Here is a 25,667-nt window from a genome sequence, read left to right as displayed (position 1 = left end):
GGCGGTCGGCCCCGCGCGCGCGCAGCCCGGTCCGCTCCGCCCGCTGGCTGCGCGGGGGGCGCTGGGAGCCGAGGCCACGCATGCGCCGCCCGCGACCGCGCGCCGCGGGGTCCCGGGAGGCCTCCTCGCAGGCGAGGGGCTTCCGTGCGGCGGACTCTCGCGAGAGCGCGCGGCGCGGCGCGGCCACTCGCCGCCGGGGGACTTGAGGAGCGAGGAGGGGGCGGAGGGACACAGCCGGGGCCGAGCGGACATTTTGCGGGAGAAGATGGAACGGCGTGGAAAAGGAGAGTGGGAGGCTTCCCTCGGCCGCGGAGTCTGGGAGGCGGGGAGACGTCTCCGAGGTGAAGGAGCACTGCGGGGAGGCGGCGCAAAGGCCTTTCCACAGCGGAGAAGGGAGGCAGCGGGGACTCCTTTGCCTGGCGGAGGGGTCCCGAGCATCCCCTGCGAGCGGCGCGGGTGGCCCGACTGCGGTCCTAGCTGAGGGCTCGGCCCCGCCCCCCCCCCCGTGCGGGAGCATCTGGGCCACCGTCGGTCCCACCGTGGGAGCAGCGGGGCAGCCGGGTCCCATCCTCCAGGGGCGGCGCGGGGCGGCCCGTCGGTCCTCCACCGTGGGAGCAGCGGGGCAGCCGGGTCCCATCCTCCAGGGGCGGCGCGGGGCGTCCCGTCTCTCCTCCACCGTGGGAGCAGCGGGGCAGCCGGGTCCCATCCTCCAGGGGCGGCGCGGGGCGGCCCGTCTCTCCTCCACCGTGGGAGCAGCGGGGCAGCCGGGTCCCATCCTCCAGGGGCGGCGCGGGGCGGCCCGTGGGTCCTCCACCGTGGGAGCAGCGGGGCAGCCGGGTCCCATCCTCCAGGGGCGGCGCGGGGCGGCCCGTCGGTCCTCCACCGTGGGAGCAGCGGGGCAGCCGGGTCCCATCCTCCAGGGGCGGCGCGGGGCGTCCCGTCTCTCCTCCACCGTGGGAGCAGCGGGGCAGCCGGGTCCCATCCTCCAGGGGCGGCGCGGGGCGGCCCGTCTCTCCTCCACCGTGGGAGCAGCGGGGCAGCCGGGTCCCATCCTCCAGGGGCGGCGCGGGGCGGCCCGTGGGTCCTCCACCGTGGGAGCAGCGGGGCAGCCGGGTCCCATCCTCCAGGGGCGGCGCGGGGCGGCCCGTCTGTCCTCCACCGTGGGATCATCTGGGGCAGCCGGGTCCCACCCCCACGGCGGCGCGGGGCGGCCCGTCGGTCCTCCACCGTGGGAGCAGCGGGGCAGCCGGGTCCCATCCTCCAGGGGCGGCGCGGGGCGGCCCGTGGGTCCTCCACCGTGGGAGCAGCGGGGCAGCCGGGTCCCACCCCCACGGCGGCGCGGGGCGGCCCGTCTGTCCTCCACCGTGGGAGCAGCGGGGCAGCCGGGTCCCATCCCCCAGGGGCGATGGGGTGGGGCGCCCCAGCAGTTCGCTGCCTCTTCCACGGGAGCGGAGCGCTTGTGCTCGGCTCCATCCCATACCCCAGGGCTGGCATGGGGATACTCCTTCATCTGGGGGTTCTTCGGCCCCTCGCTCGGGGAAGTTGATGTGCCTGACCGTGAACAGAGGGGGTCCTGACCCAGAGTCCCCGCTCTTCCCTCTCCACCCGCCACTGTGGAGGAGCTGTCCTCACCTCTGTGAAACTCAAGAGTGACGCCTGCCTGCCCACCCACCCATCCATCACTTTATTGACGAGGTGCCAGGCGGTGTTTTAGGCACTTAGCATACATCAGTGGGCAAAACAAAAATCTCTGTTCTAGGAGAAGGTGGCCCTATTAGAAGAGCTTAGTGACTTCTCTTTCTCAGCAGAAGCCTTAGTTAAAACTCAGCCTACAAATTCCAGCAGCCCAGAAGCTAGGAGTATCGTTTATGTGACAGGCATTAGGTGAGGGAGGGTCAGAGAGAATTTATTGGGTACCTTGTATGTGCCAGGGGTTGTCTTTGCAGTTCACTTTTCTTTTTAGTATTTTTTGAGCATCTATTTTATGGCAGGCATGATGATAGGTGGTGAGCAAAAGCAGGATCCGTGTCACTCTTGCACTTCCAAGCCTGCTAGGAGGAGCAGGTATTAGTCAAATAATCAAATAAGCTAAGGTACAATTATAATTGCCCACAGATACTACCAGGAAGAGGAACATGGTGGGAGTATCCACATATATTAGAGGGATTTGACCTAGTCAGGAGGTCTGAGTAGGTCTCTCTGAAGAGGTATTGTCAAGGATGAGATCCCAGAGAAGAGTAAGAGCTGGTTAGGCAATGTCTAGTCCTCACAGTAGTCCTGTAAACCGGACATGATTGCTTCCACACAGCAGGTAAGAACATTAAGCTCTCAGTGAGCTTAATGACGTAACCACCCAAGATAACTTCATATTAGTGGCAACTCAGGATTCAGTTTCAGAGAAGAAAAGGGTCTTTTATGTGCTTTTGCTCATGGGGCCATTTGGTGATTTTAGGAGAGGCAGGCATCACAAGCAGCTCAGGGACTTTGGAGAGCATGGCTCATAAGCCTGCAGAACTCCGGCAGATTAACATAAATGAGTGAAGTAGGCAGTGTAAGACAGTAGGGGATGGTGGGGACTGCAGTGAGATGGAGGCCACATTTTCTCTCTAAATGAAGCAGGTGGAATCCACACACTTGGCAAATACATTTATTTGCTTCCCCCACCAGAAAGTTAGCTCAATGAAGCAGGACTTTTTGTGTTTGTCACATGTAGCAAGTGCTTATAGGCACTCAACCTCAGCCGCTGTCCATAGCCTCTGAGCAGTTCTTGCCATGTGTGTGGCACGGGGTATTTAGATGTGTCTTCCTTTTGAACCTCTCCACCCTCTTCATATTTTAGCTCCTCTCCATCCTAATGTGCTTGGCATTATATCTTCGTTCCCTCTACTTATCTATCCTATCATATTTGAACAGTGTTTTGTTTTGTTTTTGTTTTGGATCTAACTTAGAACTTTAGTGTACTACTGACCTTGGGCCTACCATCAACCACCTTCCACACTCAGCCTCAGTCCCTGCAATGCTGCTCAGCTGCTTCTTGTCGGGAATAGTGCATGAAAGGTTTCATTTCTTCGAAACTGCTCTCCTGAAACATCTTGCTCCTCAAGAAAGTAATCATCTATAGATGTCTGAACTTCCTATTCCATCACATGGACATCTTCCACAAGACAAAATCTCATCTGCATGGGAAAGTTATAGCCTAACCTCCTCAGAGCTTCTCTTGGAGCAGCGGGTACTGGGGTTTGTTGTTCATTATACTTCAAATGTAGGTTTTCTTCCTTTCCTTCCCTTTCCCTTTCCCTTTCCCTTTCCCTTTCCCTTTCCCTTTCCCTTTCCTTTCCCTCTCAGTAAAATGTATGTGTGTGTGTATATATATATATATAAGAATTTATTTGAGAGAGTGTGCATGAGCAGGGGAAGGGGCAGAGGGAGAGAGAGAAGCAGACCCTGCTGGGTGGGGGATTTATCCCAGGACCCAGAGACCATGACCTGAACTTAAGGCAGATCCTTAACCTACTGAGCCACCCAGGCACGCCCACATACATATATTTTTAATGGAAAATTTCAAACATAAAAAAGAATTAACTGGATTAACTATCATGTCTCATCCTCCAGTTTCAACAGTCAGCAACTCATGGCCAGTCTTGTCTTCTGTGCCTCTATCCCACTCCGTGAATTTTTTGAAGCAAATCCCAGACGTCACATTTTTCATGTGTAACTATCAGAATGTATTGCTAAAAGACAGGGACTCTTAGTTTAAGCATAACTTCCATACCATCAAACGCTTCTCATTAGCATCAAGAATTCCTTAATACTATCTTAAAAACAGTTGTTTGTTTGAAAGCTGGCTTGCAAAGAGAAAAGGGTCATAGATGCTGGACAGGTAAGAACAGATGTCCTCCACATTCTCTAATTAGGTGTTTACATTTACTTTGTAGTGAAAATGTTGGTGATTTGAGAACTGAACAGATTGTGGGAAAAACAGTGAATCAATATAGGTCAATAAATCCAAAGTATGAAGCAGAGCATACTAGTTGGAGACATCTTGGAGGAGTGGTTATTTTCTTAAGACTATCCTCTTAGTTGACCCAAATCCAAAGCCGCTGTCTTCAAATGATCCCTAGAAGAATGTTCACACCAGTCTTTCCTCGGTAGTATATCCGACATCACAGCGGTCATTGCACAAACTGCCTTAGAGCGACCTTTTCCACGCCATTCCTCTGTCCATGGTGCTGATCCACAAGCTCATTGGCTGGAAACCATAGGGTTATGCCTGGCTTTAAAAACATTTGCCATCGCTTCTCGGCCTTTTGGCTAAGATCAAGTGTAGTATCTGTTCTTATCAGTTTAACATCTGATACGTCCTCTATCCGAAGACAATATATTAAATGGATTTTTGGAGCAGGGAGATGGAATAGGAGCTTGCTCCGTCCACTGCGCACATCGACCTGGTACTGCAGTACTTCCAGGAATGGTAAAAAAATTAAAAATAAAATAAATAAATAAATAAAATAAAAACCATTGGCCAAAAGTAGGGTTACCATAAAAGCAAACTATAGTTTAAGTTAACTATACGTTAAATAGTTCCAGGAAGTGCTATCTATGCCTATGCAAAGTTAAAATCCAAGCTAGACAATTTCCTTGTAATGCCTGTTACATCTCATTTCTTTTATGCCCTGAACATTTACAGCATTTCTTTAAAAATTGAAAAGCAGACATGAAAAGGTTGAGTATCTATATTGGTGTGTCTATTTTGAACAGAATATTTTCAAATATGATTTATTAACCAAGCCATAACTAGTTGAAATAGTTTTCTTTTTCACAAATTAAAAATCACCTCTTCCACTGGTTCATTAATGATGGTCAGATAGCTGACAGAATAATAACTGTTAATATGTTCCAGTTCCTTTCACTCCACCGAGCAGTACAATAATGAAAAATTTCAACTATATATGCATATATAGTAGTCAACAATTCTTTTCCTGGCTATCTATGAGGCACCATGCTAGGTATTAGTGGGCAAAGTATAAGACATAATCCTTTTACTCAAAGTAAGAGTAAAATAGGGAAATAGAATTGTATATTAAGTATAGTGTCCTTTTTCACCTCTTACTACAGTTTTTGATTTAAAATCTAATTTGTCTGGGGTACCTGGGTGGCTCAGTTGGTTAAGCGTCTGCCTTTGGTTCACGTCATGATCTTGGTGTCCTGAGATCAAGCACTTGTCCCTCTGCCCTTCCCCCCTCACTTGTGTTCTCTCTTTATCTTTCCCAAATAAGTAAAATCTTTAAAAAATAAAATAAAAAAAATAAAAAATAAAAAAGTAAAAAATAAAATACAGTTTGTCTGATAGGATGGCTACTCCAGCTTTCTTTTGATGTCCATTAGTGTGATAAATGGCTTTCCATTCCCTGACTTTCAATTTGGAGGTGTCTTTGGGTCTAAAATGAGGCTCTTGTAAGCATATTTATAGAGTTTGCTTTTTATCTATTCTGATACCCTATGTCTGGATTGGAGCATTTAGTCCATTTATATTCAGAGTAATTATAGAAAGATAATGGATTTAGTGCCATTGTATTACCTGTAAAGTCGATGTTCCTGGAGATTGTCTCTATTCCTGTCTGGTCCTTGTTACTTTTGGTCTCTCTCTTTTCTCAAAGGGTACCCTTTAATATTTCTTGCAGGGCTGTTTTAGTGTTCATGAATTCCTTTAGTTTTTATTTATCTTAGAAGCAATCTCTCCTATTCTGAACAACAGCCTTCCTGAATAAAGTATTCATGGCTGCATATTTTTCCCTTTTAGCACTTTAAGTATATCATGCCAGTCCCTTCTGGCCTACTAGGTCTCTGTGGACAGTTCTCCTGCCAGCCTTATGTATCTGAGGACCTCTTGTCTAGAGCTGCTTTCAGGATTTTATCTTTATTTTTGTAATTTGTGAGTTTCACTGTAATATATCGAGGTGTTGAATTGTCATATATCAGAGTAAACATGGTAGAGGTATTTATGTGTGAAGGCCTCTGACGTGACAGAGTAATAGCCTCTCTGGCTACCAGGAAAAGCTTCATAGAGGGAATCTTAAAAGATGTTTAGCAGGAGGAAGAAGGAAGGCATTCCCAAGGGAGGTAACATTATAAGCATGGGTAGTATTTTCATGTAATGGTATGAAGTTGAGTGTGCTATGAATTTATTATGGGGAAGGAAGTGGAAAATGAAGTTTTACAGACAGTTTGGAAGGAATTTGAACTTTATGTTGAGGGAAATGCAAAATGTGCCCGTTGCTGCAAGAAAGTGGGGGTATCTCTCTGTCTCTAGGAAAAAGAGATCTCTCATATAGACTCCTGGAAATAGTCTGCTAAGAGAATACTCAGCATACAGGGATTTGAATAAGAGGATTTCTAGGGCATATTTTTTTTTGTTCATCCACCCATCCATTAAACACATAGATAGAAGTTAATTGTGTTTCAGGTGAAGTATTGAAATACTGAAAACACAGTGGAAAGGACAGACTTGATTCCTGCTCTTTAGGAGCTTACGTTCTTGTGGAGATTGGAGAAGGAGACAAATAATACACAAGTACGCTTATAAATAAACAGGATAAATTCAGAATAGACTGTAACTAGGCAGGGGTCACTTTAGAAAGTTTGATCAGAGAAGAGATTCTCTAAGGTTTGATATTTGAGCTGGAGTCTCAAGGATGAGAAGGATCCATATGTGTGCAGAATCTACGGAAGAGCATTCCTAGAAAGAGAAATAGTGAGGTATGGAAAGGCCTTGAGGTGAGAAATAGTGTGAAGTGTTCTACAAACTGAAAGGAGACCAGTGTGGCTGGAGCATAATGAGCGAGAGGAGGAGAGGGTCCAGAGTAAGGATGGAAGCAGGCAGGGCCCAGACTATGTTGGAAAAGCCTTGTGGGCCATGGTAAAGAGTATGGAATTGATTCTAGAAATTGGCATTTAAGGATTTAAAGCTACTGAGTGACGTAATAGGATGTACACTTTATCAAAATCACACTGATGTTGAGGGTGGATTGGAGAAGGTAAAGAAGAGTGGCCAGATAGGGGCCTATGGATTTACTTTTGGCAAAAGATTCGTAATGGCTTGGACTTGGATGTGACAACAGAGGTGGAGAGAAATGGATATGTTCTCTATATGTTTTTTTAATTTTTGTTTACTTATGATAGAGAGAGAGAGAGAGAGAGAGGCAGAGACATAGGCAGAGGGAGAAGCAGGCTCCATGCACTGGGAGCCCGACGTGGGATTCGATCCTGGGTCTCCAGGCTCACGCCCTGGGCCAAAGGCAGGCGCTAAACTGCTGCGCCACCTAGGGATCCCTGTTATATATATTTTGAATGCAAAACTGTTAGGGTTTGTCATAGCTTGGTTATGGAACATAAGAGGGAGGGACCCTCATTTTTTTTATGATTTATTTATTTATTTATGATAGACATAGAGAGAGAGAGAGGCAGAGACACAGGAGGAGGGAGAAGCAGGCTCCATGCTGGGAGCCCGACGTGGGACTTGATCCCGGGACTCCAGGATCCTGCCCTGGGCCAAAGGCAGGCGCTAAACCGCTGAGCCACCCAGGGATCCCCAGATCCTCAGTTTTTTATTTGAGCAACTTGGTTGATGACACTACAGTTTTTGATGTGGGGAGACCTAGTAGGGTCTTATTTGTTGGAGTGGAGTAGTGGTGAAAATTAATTCTGTTTTGGATGCCATAATTTTGAGATCTCTATTAGATATGGAAGAGTCAAGTGAACAGTTGGGTATACCTCAAGAAAGAGGTCAGAAGTGGAGATAGAAATCTGCACCAATAGGGATTCCTGGGTGGTGCAGCAGTTTAGCGCCTGCCTTTGGCCCAGGGCGTGATCCTGGAGACCCAGGATTGAATCCCACGTTGGGCTCCTGGTGCATGGAGCCTGCTTCTCCCTCTGCCTGTGTCTCTGCCTCTCTCTCTCTCTCTCTCTGTGACTATCATAAATAAATAAAAATTAAAAAAAAGAAATCACCAATAAAAAATAAATTTATTAAAAATAAAAAATAAATAAAAATAAGAAAAAGAAATCTGCAAGTCATCAGCATATATCTTAAAGCCATCATATTTGATGAAAACATATAGGGAAAGAGCACAGATATATATATAGAAGGGGGAGAAGGAAGATCCATGCTCTAAGAACACAACCCCATTGTTGAGTAGACAGTAGAGGAAGGGAATTGTTACAGGTCGAATTGTGCCCCCCCCATACATATTTTGAAGTCTTAACCCCCAGTAGCTCAGAATGTGACCTTATTTGGAAATATGGTCATTGTAGATGTATTTAGTTAAAATGAGGCCATGCTGGAGAAGGACACCTGATTCAGTATGATTGTGACCTTATAAAAAGGGGGAAATTTGGAAATAGACCCATGCACACAGGGAGAACTCCATGTGAAGACTGGAGTTATGCTATCAAAAGCCAAAGAACTGGGCAGTCCCAGTGGCTCAGTGGTTGAGCGCCGCCTTCAGCCCAGGGCATGATCCTGGAGTCCTGGGATCGAGTCCCACATCGGGCTCCCTGCGTGGAGCCTGCTTCTCCCTCTGCCTGTGTCTCTGCCTCTCTCTCTCTGTCTCTCATGAATAAATAAAGAAAAGTCTTAAAAAAAAAAAAAGCCAAAGAACTATTGGAAGCTAGGAGAGATCCTTCCCTAGAACCTTCAGAGGGAGCATGGATGTGCTGGTAACTTGGTCTCAGGCTCTTGGCATCCAGAGCTGTGAAATGATCAACTTCTGCTAAGCCGCTCAGTTTGTGGTGTTTTGTTATGGCAGCTCTAGAAAACACATAGAAGCCTGAATTAAAATAACTCGGATGTAAAAAGACCACTAGAGTGTGGTATCATGGCAGCCAAGGTGTTGAAAGAACAGAATGACCATTTTCATTAAAGGCTGTTGGGTGATCATATAAAAGGTGAAAAGGGGTTCCTGGGTGGCTCAGTTGCTTAAGCATTGGACTTTCGATTTCAGCTCAGGTCATGATCTTAGGGTCATGAGATTGAGCCCCACCATCAGTCTCTATGCTCAGTAGAGAGTCTGCTCAAGATTCTCTTTCCCTCTCTCTGTCCCTCCCCTTCTTGTTCTCTCTCTCTAAAATAAATAAATCTTTAAATAAGAGGAGGATAGAAAAAGGACCATTAGATTTTGTAGCATATTTGGGGATTCTTGTTCCTCCCACTTCTCCTATTTGAAATATTCAATATCAAGGATTTTAATTGTGTTCAGCTGCTAGAAGAGAGTGGGTATGCTGCCAGTTACAGTGGGCTGGTCGCTTTTCTTTTGGTTTGAATATTTCCTTTTGCTCTTAGGAGTTGCAAGATGCTTGTGGCAATGTCCTGTGCCTTCCTCCTTTATTATGTATTATCCTTTATGTCCATAGTCACTGCTTTATTCTGTTGCTACCTATTTCCCTATAGCATAAGAGTGTCAGTGGCTGAGTTGACCATTCAGTTGCTCTGAACTCAATTCTTCTTCTTTTTTTCTTTTTTAATTTATTTACTTGTGAGAGACACACACACACAGAGGCAGAGACATAGGCAGAGGGAGAAAACAGGCGCCAGGCAGGGAGCCTGACGTGGGACTTGATCCCGGGACTCCAGGATCATGCCCTGGGCGGAAGGCAGGCGCTGAACCACTGAGCCACCCAGGGATCCCCCTGAACTCAGTTATTCTGTTACATTACCATTTACTACCCACTGCTTGCTCTTCTGAATTTGGACCTCCCCCAGAACCACTCCCATCTTCATAACCATTCCCCTCCTGCACATGTTTCCAGCTCTTATTCTTCTATTCAGAACTTATGGTGCATTTTGTATCTTTTCTTAATTTTAATTAGTGTTATATATTTATTTAACATCTTTCCTTGGGTCATCTCCAGGAATTTGGACCAGGAGCAGAGAGAGGCACTGGCATATGTTCTGACATCATAAGTCAGTCCTCTGATATATTCCTCATGGAGCACAAATATCTTTTGGCTGCCAGGATCTAATCAGAGTTCACTGATAAATCTCCTTAGATATTTCTTCTGAACTATGCTGTTTGAATCAATACCACCAACCAGTGGTAGTTCCCAATAAATGTAGCCTTTCTTGATTGACTTAAAAATAATTTGCAATTTGCTAATTATTTACTATGTACATAACACAATTGGTGATACAGAGAAATATGTGTGGTCTCCATTCTCAGTGAGTGTATGATCTACTTGGGAAAAAGAGGCATTCACATGAAGGAGATTAAATACAATTGTATTAATGAAGCGACATGAAGACTTCATTGACCAGGGTGATTTCAGTTGTAACCAAAGAAATCTAGCTTATATTGTATTAGGTTAAAAAAAAGTATTCTAGTGTCTAAAACAGTGCCCAGCACACAGTAGGGCTCCTATAAATATTTGTCACGTGGATGAATGAAGGGATTTTATTATCTCCTATAACTGAAATGGCTAGGAGATATTTAGGTTTAGGCATAACTGTATTTAGAGACCTAGATCATATCCTTAGGCACCTTGTTCCCTCATTTTATCAGCTCTGCTTTTTTCTGCAGTGGCTTAATTTTCAGGAGGTTTTTTTCCCATTATATGGTGGCTGCAGGTCTTTTGCAAGAGAGTTCCTTCTCCTTTTTTTCAGTGGTTTCAGCAAAAATCCAGGAACTGAAGCTCATAGGGTTGATTTGGGTCATGTGCCCACCCCTGATCCAATCACTGTGACCAGGGAGATGGAATACTTGATTGGTCAGCCTGGGTCATATTTGCATCCTGGGAACTGAGCCTTTTGAGCCACATGGACCAAGAGTTTAAAAGGGCTTTTTTCCCCCCAGATTAAAATTGGGCAGATGTTACTACCAGCAGAAAGAATGAAGGAATACAGGTAAAACTAATGGATGTTTGGTCGCAAGGCCCTAGTCTTAAGAGGTTGTCGTAAGACAGTATAGAATTCTACATGATTGTATCAGGTAATAAGTATCAATTCAGAGGGTTTGGAAGTGGTCAGAACAAACCTCAACGAGGAGACTGAAATTCAGTTATGCTTGAGGAGTGAGCAGGAATTGGCTTGATAAGGAAAAGGAGTTCTCAAGGTGAGTGGGAATAGAGGACACGCAGTAATGCAGTGACTTGAATGAGGAATTGGTGAAAAAGAGGGAGATTGGGGATGCCAGAACGTAAAGATAACTGACGAGATACCGTGGGCCACCACAACTGCAAGCACACTTAAGGCAAACCGTGTTTGAGCTGGTCTGTAGTGCAGTCTCTACCGTCATCTGATACCTGCACAATGACCTTTCTGGGCTATAACTGGTCTTTGTATCTGGAGTTCTGGGAACACCTGTTATGACCCCAGTGCCTGCTTGTGATGTTGCTTCCTAGTTGTTAGCAAAGGCTGATGTCCATGTGAGCCATCTTGTGACCAACCCGGCTCGCCCTTGTAATTGTGCCAAGTCTTTTCAAAAGTACACCACAGACCTTATTTTCAGAGTAAGGCAGTGGAAGAGCTTGCCCCAACACTGCCAAACAAAAGAAAAACCCTTTACATCAAAATCAAGTGCAGCAAAAGCAAGTAGCAGTTGGTGAACGAATCAAAGTTCCTTGAGTGCAAGCCACACCTCTCTTGGGCACTGCTACTTTGCCTCTGCAAATCTATAGAGAGACTCAGCACTTGTCCTGGGTGTTCACCCAGTCAACCATGTACATATAAACAAGGAAGTTCCCTGATGTAAGGGAGTCCAGGTTGCTGTCTGTATAAAGTTAGTATGTATTTAGTATTTATAATGAGCCAGGTTCAGTTTTAAATGGTTCATGTATATATTAACTAATTTCCTTCTCATACCAGCCTTGGGAGTTAGATACCATTATTAATTTTTATTCACCAACAAGGAAACCGAGGCTCAGAGAAGTTAAATAACAAGTTCAAGGTGTCCTGCATATGGAGTGTAGGATCCTTGATTCAAATCCAGATGGTCTGGGGATCCCTGGATGGTGCAGCGGTTTGGCGCCTGCCTTTGGCCCAGGGCGCGATCCTGGAGACCTGGGATCGAGTCCCACGTCGGGCTCCCGGTGCATGGAGCCTGCTTCTTCCTCTGCCTGTGTCTCTGCCTCTCTCTCTCTCTCTGTGTGTGACTGTCATAAATAAATAAAAAAATTTAAAAAAATATTAAAAAAAATCCAGATGGTCTGAATCCAGAGTCTGTGCTTTTCACCATCACTTTGTGCTGTGTCTCTGTTCCTTTAACTCACAGTGACTGGAAAGGTTAGTCAGCTCAGTTCATTATAGAAAGGACTTTAGTTCTCCTAGCCAGTCAGGAAGAGATTCAGAGTCCAGAGGCTGCTACCAACATTCTTTTTTGTTTTATGTGTATTACCTTTCAGACAGGCTAAGTTTGCCTTTCATGGGTGCCAGGAAGTCCCCTTTATCTTGATCTCCATCCCTCCATCCTTTTCTAATAAGAACCAACAGCCTTCTTGTGTACCTGCTCCTTTCATCTGTCTGATAAGACCCATTTGCCTTGAATTCTCACAATTTTTAGAGCAGGGTACCTAAAGACATCAAACCTTTATGACTTGTATTGATCAACTCTCATAGGATAACTGATGCATTATCAAACTAAAGGACTCTCTTCATATTAGGGGGCAAGTCTAGGAGGAGGGACAGTGGAAATGAAGGGGCAGAGGATCCTATCTTGCTCCACAAGTGGATAGAGCACATAAAAAGGCTAAGTGATTAGGTAGACTGATGAGTCCTATACTTTCAAGACTAGAACTGCGGGTAAGGATATGATGAGAATTTCTTGTAGGAAGTGCTGTAAGCCTTCAGACAGGCTTAGAAACAGATAATGGCAAATTGTTACCCTGGCCAGATGTGTCTAGGTTTAGGTCTGTGGACTGCCCACTTTACCTTATTGGCCTAGGATTGAAATGGAGTCATCCTGTGTGAGAATGTGTAAAAGGGCCGACCAACTCTTCTCTGAGCTGAGCAAACTTCTCTCTCATCACTCTCTCATCTCTCTCATCTGCTGATATGGGTCTTCGTGTATGTATGTATGTGGCTTGTTCTGTGTCTATCTGGAGTTTGGGTAGGGTCTAAGTAAGTACACACTTGACCACACCCAAACTGATCTGAGAATGGGCTAGTGGGTCATATTCCAAGGGAAGTACTATCCATACCAGTTCTCTGTGGTTGCTGGGAAGATAAGATATATGTGTGGAGCTATGGTTAGTGTACCAGCTTGCCATAAATAATGTCTGCTTGAGAAAGAGGTCCACAGGGAAGAAAGCAGGGGCCCAAAATGGGGAGGGTGTCAGAGTCCCAAAGTCATTTTTTGAGCATCTGGATCCAATAGCACCTGAAGTCAGAGCGCCTGGTCTTTATTTTTTGAGTCATTCCAGTTCTTGTTTTGCTTAAGCCACTTTGTTTTGTTTTGTTTTGTTTTTGTTTTTTATTATTTTATTTATTCATGAGAGAGAGAGAGAGAAAGAGAGAGAGAGAGGTAGAAACACAGGCAGAGAAAGAAGCAGGCTCCATGCAGGGAGACTGATGGGGGACTTGATCCTGGGACTCTAGGATCATGCTCTGGGCTTAAGGCAGGTGCTAAACCACTGAGCCACTCAGGGGTCCCCTTGTTTTGTTTTGTTTTTAAGGTTTTGCTTATTTATTTATGAGGGGTATATATAGAGAGAGGCAGCGACATAGAGAGGGAGAAGCAGGCTCTCCCTGCAGGGAGCCCGATGCGGGACTCTATCCCAGGACTCTGGGATCACGCCCTGAGCTGAAGGAAGATGCTCAACTGCTGAGCCACCCAGGCATTCCTGTTTAAGCCACTTTGAATTAAATTTGTTTTACTAACAACCCAAGCAATTCTGACTAATATGTAATAGAAGTATTTTACATGCTATCTCCAGTGTCTTGGAAATTATCTCCATTTGACAGATGAGGAAAGGGAGCTTGAAGGTTCAGGGAATTTGTATAGATCTTATGGGTGGTCAGAGGAAGACCCAGGATTTGGTACAAGGTTGAGCTTGAAACCAGACATCATTCTTTACCAGAAACCTTTGAAAATGTTTTCAGTTTTAGTTTCTTTAAGAAACACAAGCACCTATGATTCCAAGTCTCCTTTGGAGATGCTCCGTGCCTGCTGCTCCATACCAGAATTGACTCCGCGAGTTGTCGGGCTGACTTGAATTGTTTATATAGTCTGTGAACTTGCAGTTTATGGTGTTTTGTAATTTTGTTTTCCCTGCCGTTTCGCTAATGCGGCTTTGTGAGCAAACATCGCCTGTGATTTAAATTCACCACAGTAATGAAACGGGTACACGCACACACGCAGGCACACACGCTTCTTCAGAACAGTCCACAGCTTTCTGATTAATCACATGTGTAAAGTACAGTGTTTACAGGAAATCAGCAGGTGGCAATTAGCATCTTGGAAATTATCTGGGAAACAACTGGAGCTGCCACTTCAGGAGGGAAACATGGCAGTAATCAGCAAAGTGACAAACCCCCTTGGAGCTGGGAATGAGCAGGGCTGGGAGTGGGGGGCTGCCAGGCGCACAGCAGCTGGTGGGGGCAGCCCGGTGTGGATCACAGACTGCTTGCCAGCCATGTTCTTTTCTCCCAACACTCAAGAAGCAAGTCTTTGGGTGAAAGTAGTTGAAATAGTTGCCTGACAGGCAGACCGTCTCAGGACAACTGTTAACACTCACTACTACCACCACCACCACCACCACCATTCAGACCTTGGTCTGGGCACAAGCAGGCGCTGGCACTACTGATCTAGTAGTTAAAGTATGGAACTATTTCAAGACTCATTTGTAAACCAGCTACTGTCTTGAGCCTGCCGAGTGGTATTCTACTGCCGCCTTTCCGGAGGAAAACTCTCACATCCTCAGGAGCCAGTGACCAAAAGGTTAAAGCCCAAATCACGCTCTAGTGCTGAGTCCAGGGTCCATTGTGATGGGTCAGTGCCTGTGCTGTCTGATTGTTGAATATTTCATGTATCACCCTTCAGGAGTTTTGGTGACCGCTGTGGAAGGCAGAAACAGGATGGGTATATCAGAGGGAACAGGAAGAGAGAACATTGCATGGTCCGTTTGATACTTAAGGTGCTCTTCATCCATAATTGAAAAAATAGATATATTCTTTTTTTTTAAAGATTTTATTTATTCATGAGACACACACACAGAGGCAGAGACACCCGCAGAGAGAGAAGCAGGCTCCTCACCAGGAGCCTGATGTGGGACTCCCTCCCAGGGCCCCGGGATCACAACCTAAGCCAAAGGCAGACACTCAACCGCTGAGCCACTCAGGTGCCCCCAAAATAGGTGTATTCAATATGTATATTTATGCCTATATCTAATCATCTATTTATCTGTATCTATACCTACATGTAGACCTATACTTACAGCTATGCCTGTACCATCTATGTCTACATCTATACCTATAATGAAGGGGCAGTGTAGCCATGCTGTATTATTTACTAGCAGTGTGGCCTAGCATCAAGAACAATGTCAACCATTGGCTCTCCACACTGGCTGCGCATTAGAATCATTTCTTGAAGCTTTTGCAAACCGCAGGTGCTTGGGCCCCACCCATAAGAGATTCTGGTCCTATGGATCCAAGATGAGTTCCGACCATCATAATTAAAAAAAAAACAACAAAAAACAAATGCCCCTCAGATGATTTTAAGGTGCCACTGAGCACCACTAAAACCTTCTAAGCTTGCACTTGGTCATATAATGAACACCGGTGCCCATTTTGTGGGATTCAGGGAGATAACATATGTAATGCTTTTACCAGAGGGTAATGCTAAACCCTATACATGTTAGTTTCATTAATAATTAATTTCAGTACTTAAGAAAGCAGCTTTGTTATTTTTTTAAATACATGGGGAACAAGTAAGTTCATCCTAGTTATGAACAATTCAAGTAACAGATAAAGAGTAAAAAGTGATGGTATCACTTATCATCTTATGTACTTACCATACTTAAGTGATTATCCTTACCACCTATGCACACAGAGACAGACACTCTTCTGTTCCCATGCATATCCTTCTTGAAATTTACCTTTGCTTTTACTTACAAAAAAAAGTTCACCTTCCTGTAAGTCTTTAATAATGTAAATAGAGCCATTTGCATTGTTTGGTGACTTCTTTTTTCATTTAGCAATAGGTCTATATGTCTCGGAGATCTCTCTATGTCAGTAAATACAAGTCTACCTTGTTATTTTAACGATTACATCCCTCATACTGATAATGGAAGCACCAAAGTTTACTTAACCACTCCCCATACCTGTGGGCATTTTAGAGAGCCTCCAAATTTTTGCTCTTCCAAATACAACTGCAGCAAACACTTTTGTACGTGCGTCTTTATGCAGGGGGATGGGTTTTCTTTAGATTATCCCTACAATCGATAGTGCTGGGTCAAAGCATGCATTTTACATTGCAGGTAAGATGATGTTCAATTCTGCCTAATTGCTCTCCACAAAACTGTCAATTCGCATTCTTAATGATGAATGAGCATGCTTGCTTTCCATCTCTTTTATTTCCCCTAATTTTTTAGGGGAGGTATTTTTGCTTTAGGAAAATACAGCCCATGGCTGGGTAGCAGGACTTAAAAACAAAGAGTCTCTGTCTTTTACTTTTCCCTAATGATAGCGAGCACCTTTTCATGTGCATATTGGCACATGAAGTTCCCGCTCAAGTATTTCACTCTTCAAAAAAGTGGGGCTTTGTGTCTTTGGCATTTTGGTGTATGGTCCGTTTCAAATTCATTTTTGCGTGTGCAGTGATCAGAGGTGGAGATTCATTTCTATTTTTTCCTGTATGGATGTTCATTTGTTCTAGCATCATTTGTTAAAAATTCTTCTCTTTCTTTTTCATTGACTTGGCACCTGTGTTGAAAATGAATGAATTGAATATGTGTGAGTCTTCCTGGACTCTATTCTGGTCCATTGATTAGCCTCTCCTTACTTTGAGTCTTCACCTTTTAATTGGAGATTACTAATATCGTTTGTTGACTATCTTCTATTGTCTGAATTTTAAAATCAGGCCCAGTCTTTCCGTTTAACAGCAAGGGATAAGAAAAGCAAACAAGAGGGATCCCTGGGTGGCGCAGCGGTTTGGCGCCTGCCTTTAGCCCAGGGCGCGATCCTGGAGACCCGGGATCAAATCAAATCCCACATCGGGCTCCCAGTGCATGGAGCCTGCTTCTCCTTCTGCCTGTGTCTCTGCCTCTCTCTCTGTGTGACTATCATAAATAAATAAATTTAAAAAAATTAAAAATATTTAAAAAAAAGAAAGAAAGAAAAGCAAACAAGAGAACTGTCTGACTGCTAGAAAGCCAATTCACAAGCCCTCAGGAGACTGAGCCCAGATTTTTAGTGTTGTCTGCCACTGGTGTTGCCTGCCACTGATGAGTGGCCGTCTGGTAACAGAATGAGGCAATGTAGCTTTACCAACGTCTTCTACCTAAGTTACGGCCCTGTCAGGAAGAGATAAACAGAACCACAGCTTCAGCCCAGTTCCTTAAATTTGGATCTCAAGCCCATCTCCCACTCCTATCTTTTGCTAACGTCACAAAAACCTCCCAAACTATACCCCAGACCTTCTGCCTAAGTGGAACCTTCTAGACCCATATACAGTTCTGCCTATAATTTGTTTATTGTGTCTACTGCATCGGCATGTGACTTTTCTAACTGTAGTATCATTATCAAGAAGAGGAGACCCTCTGTATCTACTTTGCTAGGGCTGTCCTAACAAACTACCAAAAACTGAGGGACTTCTCACAGTTCTGGAGTCTGAGATCAAGGTGCTGGCAGAGTTGGTTTCTTTTGAGTCCCATCTCTCTGACTTGTGGAGGGCCACATCTTCTCCTTGCATCTTCTTCCTGCATCTTTGCATTGTCTTCTTTTCTCAGAAGAACACCAGTCATATTGGATTAGAGTTACCTTAATGACCTCATTTTAACTTATTTAACTCCCTTAAAGACCCCATCTCCAAACACAGCCACATTTTGAAGGTCTTGGGGGTTAGGACTTGAACATGTGGTTTGGGAGAGGACACAGTTCAGCCTATAACGCTCTCTAATGGAGTGGTCAGACATGGGCTGGCCCCATTCAGCCACAGCTGGACACCCTGCTGTACCTGGCTGGACTCAGCTATGATTTCAGCTCACCTCACTCCTGTAGCCCCAGGAATACACAACCCTCTATTCCCTTTTCTTCTCCTAAGGGCCTCCTTGAATTCCCACTTTAATTTTAGTGCTGTTAACATGACATACATAATATATCCAAACCTTTTATAAATTTATTTCTTAAATTAATATATTTCTTTCAGTGCAATAGAGTTACCTTTTGATCAACTTGCCTTTTAAAAATTTTGCTTCCGGGATCCCTGGGTGGCGCAGCGGTTTGGCGCCTGCCTTTGGCCCAGGGCGCAATCCTGGAGGCCCGGGATCGAATCCCACGTCGGGCTCCCGGTGCATGGAGCCTGCTTGTGTCTCTGCCTCTCTCTCTCTCTCTGTGACTATCATAAATAAATAAAAAAAAAAATAAAAGTTTTGCTTCCTTTTTTTCATCCTGTTTTATATTTTCTGTTTATAGTAATTCCTTGATCTGCCCCCCCCTCACCCCCCCCCCATTCTCCTGCATACTGTTGCATTGATTGAGTTTCTTTGGTTCATTTTTTCCATATTGGGTTTTGGAAATTATAGATCTTATTCTATTTTTCAGTGGTTGCCCTAACATTTAAACACATTAAAAATCATTATTAAATTAGAACACAAATATGAAAAAAAAAAAAAAGCTGAGCAATACAGAAAGGCATAACATGTAAAGTGAAAGTCTTTCACTTCCAGACTTTTCACTTCTTATTCCACTCCCCAGAATAACCTATTTTTTTTTTAACCATTTCTCTTTTTAAGAATTCTGGTTGTTGCTTCCTTAACTTAAATAATATTTTTATACTTTTACTTTTTTATTTATCATATATAGGCAGTATTTATTGATGTTCAATTTTGAAAGTTAAGGAATAATCTTAGTTAAAATCCCACCTCCAAATTTAACTAGCTACCTTTTTATTTGTAGTTCTTCTAGCGATCATTCCTATAAGGTAAATATGATCTTTAAAATTTAATTTTTTGTTCTATTATCTTTAGACAGTATCTCTTGGTACTATCAAAATGGTGGAAATTAATGCTCTTACTTTTTTTTTTTTTACTTCCGTCTGCCTCCCAACTTCTGTGCGTTGCAAGGCTGATAACATTTACATTTTGCTAAATAGGTTTGGCACAGAAATTGAAAATGAACAAACACCACTTACAATATTATGATAATATAACTATCTTTCATTGCAGAGCCAAGTAGTATGATAGGACTTCTAGAAAAGAAAACATGATCTTATGTTGTGAAACTGCATGCCCAAAGGTAGGTATTCTGGGGTATCAGGGTGAAACAGACTCTTTTAGGATCCATAGAATCTAGAATCACTTTACACTTTAGTTAGCTTCATATTTGATCCTAACTTCCTTATATGGCTCTCTCTCTGTCTCTCTGTCCCTCTCTCTCTCTTTTTTTTTTTTGGTCCTAGAATTTCTGATTTCCTTCCCCTTTTCCATGCCCACCCCTGCCCACAACCCAAAAAGCATATCTTTGTGACTTCCCTAAGATAGCTCATATTTCCAACAGATTCCTTTTTTTTTTTTTTTTTTTTTTTATAATAGTCACATAGAGAGAGAGAGAGAGAGAGGCAGAGACACAGGCAGAGGGAGAAGCAGGCTCCATGCACCGGAAGCCTGATGTGGGATTTGATCCCGGGTCTCCAGGATCGTGCCCCGGGCCAAAGGCAGGCGCCAAACCGCTGCGCCACCCAGGGATCCCTCCAACAGATTCCTAATGCCACCTTCTTTATATGTAAAGACACCTGCCCCAGAACCTCTAGGACTCCCAGCTTGGTTATAAACTAGGTGCTGCACAAATGGCCAAGGGTCTCCACTTCTTATACTCTTAGGTTGGTTCCATTCTATCTTAGAGCTCCCCTCCCCCACTTTTTTTTTAAATAAGGGCATGAAATGGGCACTTGCGTGGCTCAGTCAGTTAAGTGTCCGACTCTTGATTTCGTCTTAGGTCGTGATCTCAGGGTCATGAGATCTAGCCTTGTGTTGGTCTCTGTGCTCAGCATGGAGTCTGCTTGAGATTCCCTCTCTCCCTCTGCCCCTGCCCTCTGCTACCAACCCCACCTCCCCCTCCACTGGCTCTATAGAGGTCAGTTTTCTGAATTCTTGAATGTCTGAAAAAATAACTCTGCTACATTTTATGCATAGTTTGGCTATTCATAGATTTATATTTTTCCACCTGGCAGAACAGTTTCTCACATTATTTCCTTTCTTACTTTATCCCCTCTGTTCTCTTTGTTCCTTCCTTCTCAAACTACTGATGGACCAATGGAGGAATCTCTATATTCTCTATTTCTCTGAACCGGGTTTACCTCAGAATTTCAATCTTTTGGTTCTTTTGTAATTCATTCGAGGAGTCTCTCAGCTTGATCTCTGAGATTATAAGTTCAGACTTTACTCCTTGATGCTATGCTGCTCTTATATTGAGATATCTTAAATGATAGCAAGCATGGTTTTTAAGATTTATTTTTTAAAAGTTTGTTTATTTTTAGGTTCTCTCTCTCTCTTTTTTTTTAAATTTATTTATGATAGTCACACAGAGAGAGAGAGAGAGAGAGGCAGAGACACAGGCAGAGGGAGAAGCAGGCTCCATGCACCGGGAGCCCGACGTGGGATTCAATCCCGGGTCTCCAGGATCGCGCCCTGGGCCAAAGGCAGGCGCTAAACCGCTGCGCCACCCAGGGATCCCTAGGTTCTCTCTTCACCTAATGTGGGGCTTAAACTCATGACCTTAGATCAAGAGTTGCATGGTCTTCTGACTGAGCCAGCCCAGTGCCCCAGTTTTTAAAATTTCTAAGTAATTAAATTACTTATTATTTTTTAAAGATTTATTTATTTATTTATGAGAGACAGAGACAGGCAGAGGGAGAAGCAGGCTCCCTGCAGAGAGCCCAATGTGGGACTCCATCTTGGATCCCAGGATCACACCCTGAGCCGAAGGCAGATGCTCAACTGCTGAGCCACCCAGGTGTCCCATTTATTTTTTTATTAACATGATTTTTAAATACATGTGATTTCTTATAGAATATATTTTTAAAAATTTATTTATTATTTGCGAAAGAGAGAGAGAGAGAGAGTAAAAGAGTGACAGAGGGAGAGAATCTCAAGGAGACCTCCTGCTCAGCACGGAGATGGATGTGGGGCTTGATCACACAATCCTGAGATCACCACCCAAACCAAAACCAAGAGTCAGTTGTTTAACTGACTGAGCCACCCAGGTGCCACTCTTATAGTATATTTTTGAAACTATCAATTATATGATTTTAACATTTTCTTTTGCTTCAACTAATTTTTTTTAGGATTTTTTTCTCCCTTTTTCATGAAATTGGTGCTTTGCTTTCATGGCACTGGTTTTCTTCTTAGACTGGAATAGAGCTTGAAATCTAGATTCTACATAATTTTATTTTGGAAATTCATAGACATTGTCTTGTTAAAAAGTTTGATATTGTTTTTTTCTTCTATGGGTAATTGGTTTTTACATTTTTTATTTCTTGGAATTTCTTGGAGCTTCTAGGTTATTCTTTTTGTCAACTGAAAGATAAACACACCTTCAGGAATCACCAGATGTTTGGGAAATAACATTATTAAGAGTTTGGTAGCAATATGAGTAAACTGAAGAACCAAGGCATGAGGAAATGGGAAAATAGAGAAATATAGAAAAGACAGACCTTAAAACAAGCAAAACTCACATTTAAAGTCATTAGACAAGAAATGACATTCAAAACCATTTTATAGGCTGATATGAGAAGCAGCCATTAAAGATCTTAAAAAGAGCACAGTGCTGTAAAAAACTCAAGATACATTAGATCATTGAAAAAACACCATTGAAAATAACATCTGTGATGGTTTGTCCCAGCGTGCAGCATAAAAAGACAACAAAAAGGAAAGAAAAGAAATGATACAAAATTTAGGAAGCAGGAAGATAAATCTAGAAGCTCCTGGGAGACAGTGTGATCAGTAGCTTCAAATTCATGAGGCAAAATAATTTTGAACTGCAAATTTTAGGATCCAATAAACCGTTTGCATGTGAGATTCTCTTCCTGCTTGAATGGGGATGGGAGTTCTCATCTGTGAACTTGGGGTTTCTTGTTAGTCTGCTGAAAAGAACTTTTCTTTTCTTTTCTTTTCTTTCTTTTTTTTTTTTTTAAGACCTGTTTTTATACCTGTAGGACCTTTCTTCAGTGTATATTTTGGGCTCTCCTTTTCCTCTCTTTTTATTAAATCAAAAAGACCAATCCATAGTCTTTTTATATCTCAGAAACAGAACTCAAAATATCTGGGTTTTCTTGTTTTATTTTAAGATTTTATTTATTTATTCAGAAGAGACACAGAGAGAGAAGCAGAGACATAGAGGGAGAAGCAGCCTCCCTGTGGGGTGCCTGTTCCAGGACTCGATCCCAGGACCCTGGGATCATGACCTGAGCCTAAGGCAGACTCTCAACCACTGAGCCACCCTAGTGCCCCGAAATATCTGGTTTTTAAAAGATTCACAATTTTGAAACTATTTTGTGTGAATCTTAATAGAGAAATGTGGATCACAAGAGAGAAGTTTCTCCATGCTAGAAAAGGGAAAAATGTGGAAAAAGGAAAGGCTAGAATAAACCCAGTGGTGTTGGATTGGAACTGGATCTATCAGTGTGAATTCATGGTTTTAAATATCGGTAATAAATGCCAGAAATAAATATATTGTGTATATATATCTCTGTCTGTCTCTTTATCTATCTATGGGGTGGGCTAGCAGCAATAACAGCCCAGTAACTAACAATGAGCATACCTAGGACCCATATCATGGTGTTTAAATACAATTTTCCCAATCAAAAGAATCAAAACTTCTTAAAAAAATTTACTTATTTTGGGGTGAGGATGGCAGAGAGAGGGAGAGAGAGAATCTCAAGCAGACTCCCCACTGAGTGCAGAGCTCAAAGCATGGCTCAATATCACAACCTAAGATCATGACCTGAGCAGAAAGCAAGAGTCAGATACTTAACTGAGCCACCCAGGCACCCCAAGAATCAAAACTTCTGAAAGAAATGGCTGATTCCAGAGCAAGAGCAGGGAATATACAATATGATCTGGGAATATTTGTTATACCAGAAAGCTAGGAAGAAACTAAAATGATGGGGATATGTTAAAAATACTCAGGAGCCAGTTTTGAGGGGCCTGCACTGGCCAAACCGGGGATAGTTTGAACAACCAAATAAATAAAAAATAAATAGTAATGGATAATGATCTATAGCATTAGATAAGGATCTACAAATCCAAATAGATTTAATAGATTTGTCCATATACCTAGATAAATAGAGGAGGGAAACCTTTTGCTTACAGTTGAATTGCAACTGGTAAATATGGAAGCAGTGAAAGAATCAGAAGAAAATCACTCTTTGGTAATCATGACAGTCATAATTTTTTTAGGCAAAAATCAGCAGTGGATGTTAAAACTAGTACGTAAATGTATGACGAGAAATAAGACACAGAATCTCAGAGTATCTCCCCAAAATAAATTTATTTATTTTATTTTTTTAAAGATTTTTTTTTTTTTAATTCATGAGAGAGACACACACACACAGAGAGAGGCAGAGACACAGGCAGAGGGAGAAGCAGGCTCCATGCACCGGGAGCCCGATGTGGGACTCGATCCAGGGTCTCCAGGATCATGCCCTGGGTTGCAGGCGGCGCTAAACCACTGCGCCACTGGGGCTGCCCGAATTTATTTTTTATAAAAAGAAAAATAGTAATAGTTGAGAAATAGTTTAGAGTTGAGAAATGTGGCAGATATCACCTTGACCTAGTAATCCTATCTTTCTGCACTGAATATAAGTCCCCAAGCATGGGGATTTATTTCTGTTTTATTAACTTCTATTAACTAGAATAACACTGGGCACATAGTAGGTCCTCAATAAACAGTTTTTGACTGAATATTCAGGTTTATGCTTATATTTATAAGCTCATACTCATAAGCTATGTTTTTTTGTGAACTTTTTATCATTACTTATTATCTACTTGATCTGTCATGGGCTAGGAAAATGGAATGAATGCTTAGTGCCTTTGCATTTTTGTCTTGTTCTTGTAGGTTCTGCTATCTTTGCTGTAAGAAGCATTGTGAAGGCATGTTATTTAGTATGTAAACACTTATCTTATTTTAGAGAGTGAGAAACAGAGGAAGAGGGAGAGAGAATCCTGAGTAAGTTCCATGCCCAGCACGGAGTCTGACCCCAGACTGCAGTGTCACCACCTTGAGATCATGACATGAGCTGGAATCAAGAGTCAGTTACTTAATGAACTGTGCCACCCAGGAGCCCCTGGTATATAAATATTTATAATGGTTAGATCTTCATGTGGGCTGTACCTTTGTCATCACCAACATAAACCTCTTTGCTTAGTTTAATACTTTCTTCATGTTGTTAATCTAATCTCACAGTTATGAAACAGTTCATGATTTCTTTTTTCATCTGTATTTTCTTTTTAAGTGCTCTAATTTATTGCCTGTTCATTCATTTCAGCCGATATGCTTTCCTAAGTCTCTGCCCTCTTTTCCTGTGTTGTCCACAGCAGTCCAGAGAGACATGACTATTTCGAGGCAGACTATTAGCTCTAACAGAATGATTTCCTCTTTACTTCTCCATCTGTCCAACTAGCATTTTACCTTGTGAAACGTTCTTCGATTTCTCAGGTAGAGCTAGTTACTCTCTCCAATGTGTAATATAATACTTTGTATGTTTCTGGAATAGCCTTTAGCATATTTATCAGACTATATTTTAATGTTTTCTGCAATAAAGATGTCCTGTTCTCTGTAGTTTTGAAATTCCTGAGGCCGAGGATGTCCCCACAGTCTGGATTCTGGCTTCTCATTATGAATTACTTTAGTTTTCACCTTGTGAGACAGTTAAAGCAGGACTTGGGATTTCTTTACATCCCCTGAAAAAGAAATCACACTTCCCTAAGCATTAATAAGCAGTGCAGATCTTACTGAAGATTTCGTAGGGAAGCAGCAGAGAATTTTGCATGATACTTCATACAGCACACAACTTCAAAAAATGCTCACTGCCATGAATCTCCTAGCCTGTTTGTCCTTGGCCTAAGCTTCCAGAGAGCATCAGACTCCAGCCACCCCCTCTCCTTCACCTTCCTTGAGAATTGTCCTCTCTTCCTCTATCTCAGAACTGACAAGTTAGATCCCTCCTGGCTTTTGTATCCAAACTTGCAAACCACAGCCTTTTATCACTACTACCTTCACATTTGCCAGAGACCAGTATAGAAGAATAAAAATAGTTTGCTTTTAGTAAACAAAAAAGCCCTTCAGTTACCACCTACTTTAGAGCAGAGTCATATGATCTTTTATTTTTTTTCTTTTTTGAGAGGGGTCACATTTGTCCTTTGGTGGCTTCTCACAGTGTTTAGTGTTTCCAGGCAGGGTTACATTCCATGCTTCATGGATCCTCAGCAGAGCCCCTCGAGGCATCAAGCATCGTGAATGTAAACTG

General features: G+C 43.2%; 1 protein-coding gene and 1 non-coding gene across 2 annotated transcripts; both read left to right on the top strand.

Moving 5' to 3' along the window:
* The first annotated feature begins 80 nt into the window (after positions 1-80).
* On the top strand, positions 81-24,959 carry LOC140598065 (uncharacterized). Its single transcript, XM_072751289.1, has 4 exons — positions 81-159; positions 211-3,229; positions 19,369-19,438; positions 24,330-24,959. The coding sequence occupies exons 1-2, from the start codon at positions 81-83 to the stop codon at positions 1,575-1,577; spliced, it is 1,446 nt and encodes a 481-aa protein (XP_072607390.1). The 3' UTR covers positions 1,578-3,229; positions 19,369-19,438; positions 24,330-24,959.
* On the top strand, positions 4,292-4,482 carry LOC112929375 (U2 spliceosomal RNA). Its single transcript, XR_003236923.1, has one exon. It is a non-coding gene; the product is annotated as a U2 spliceosomal RNA (small nuclear RNA).
* Positions 24,960-25,667: the final 708 nt, after the last annotated feature.

The sequence above is a fragment of the Vulpes vulpes genome, chromosome 3 (assembly GCF_048418805.1).
Source record: "Vulpes vulpes isolate BD-2025 chromosome 3, VulVul3, whole genome shotgun sequence".
Lineage (NCBI taxonomy): Eukaryota > Metazoa > Chordata > Mammalia > Carnivora > Canidae > Vulpes > Vulpes vulpes.
This window is presented reverse-complemented; position numbering and strand designations above follow the sequence as displayed.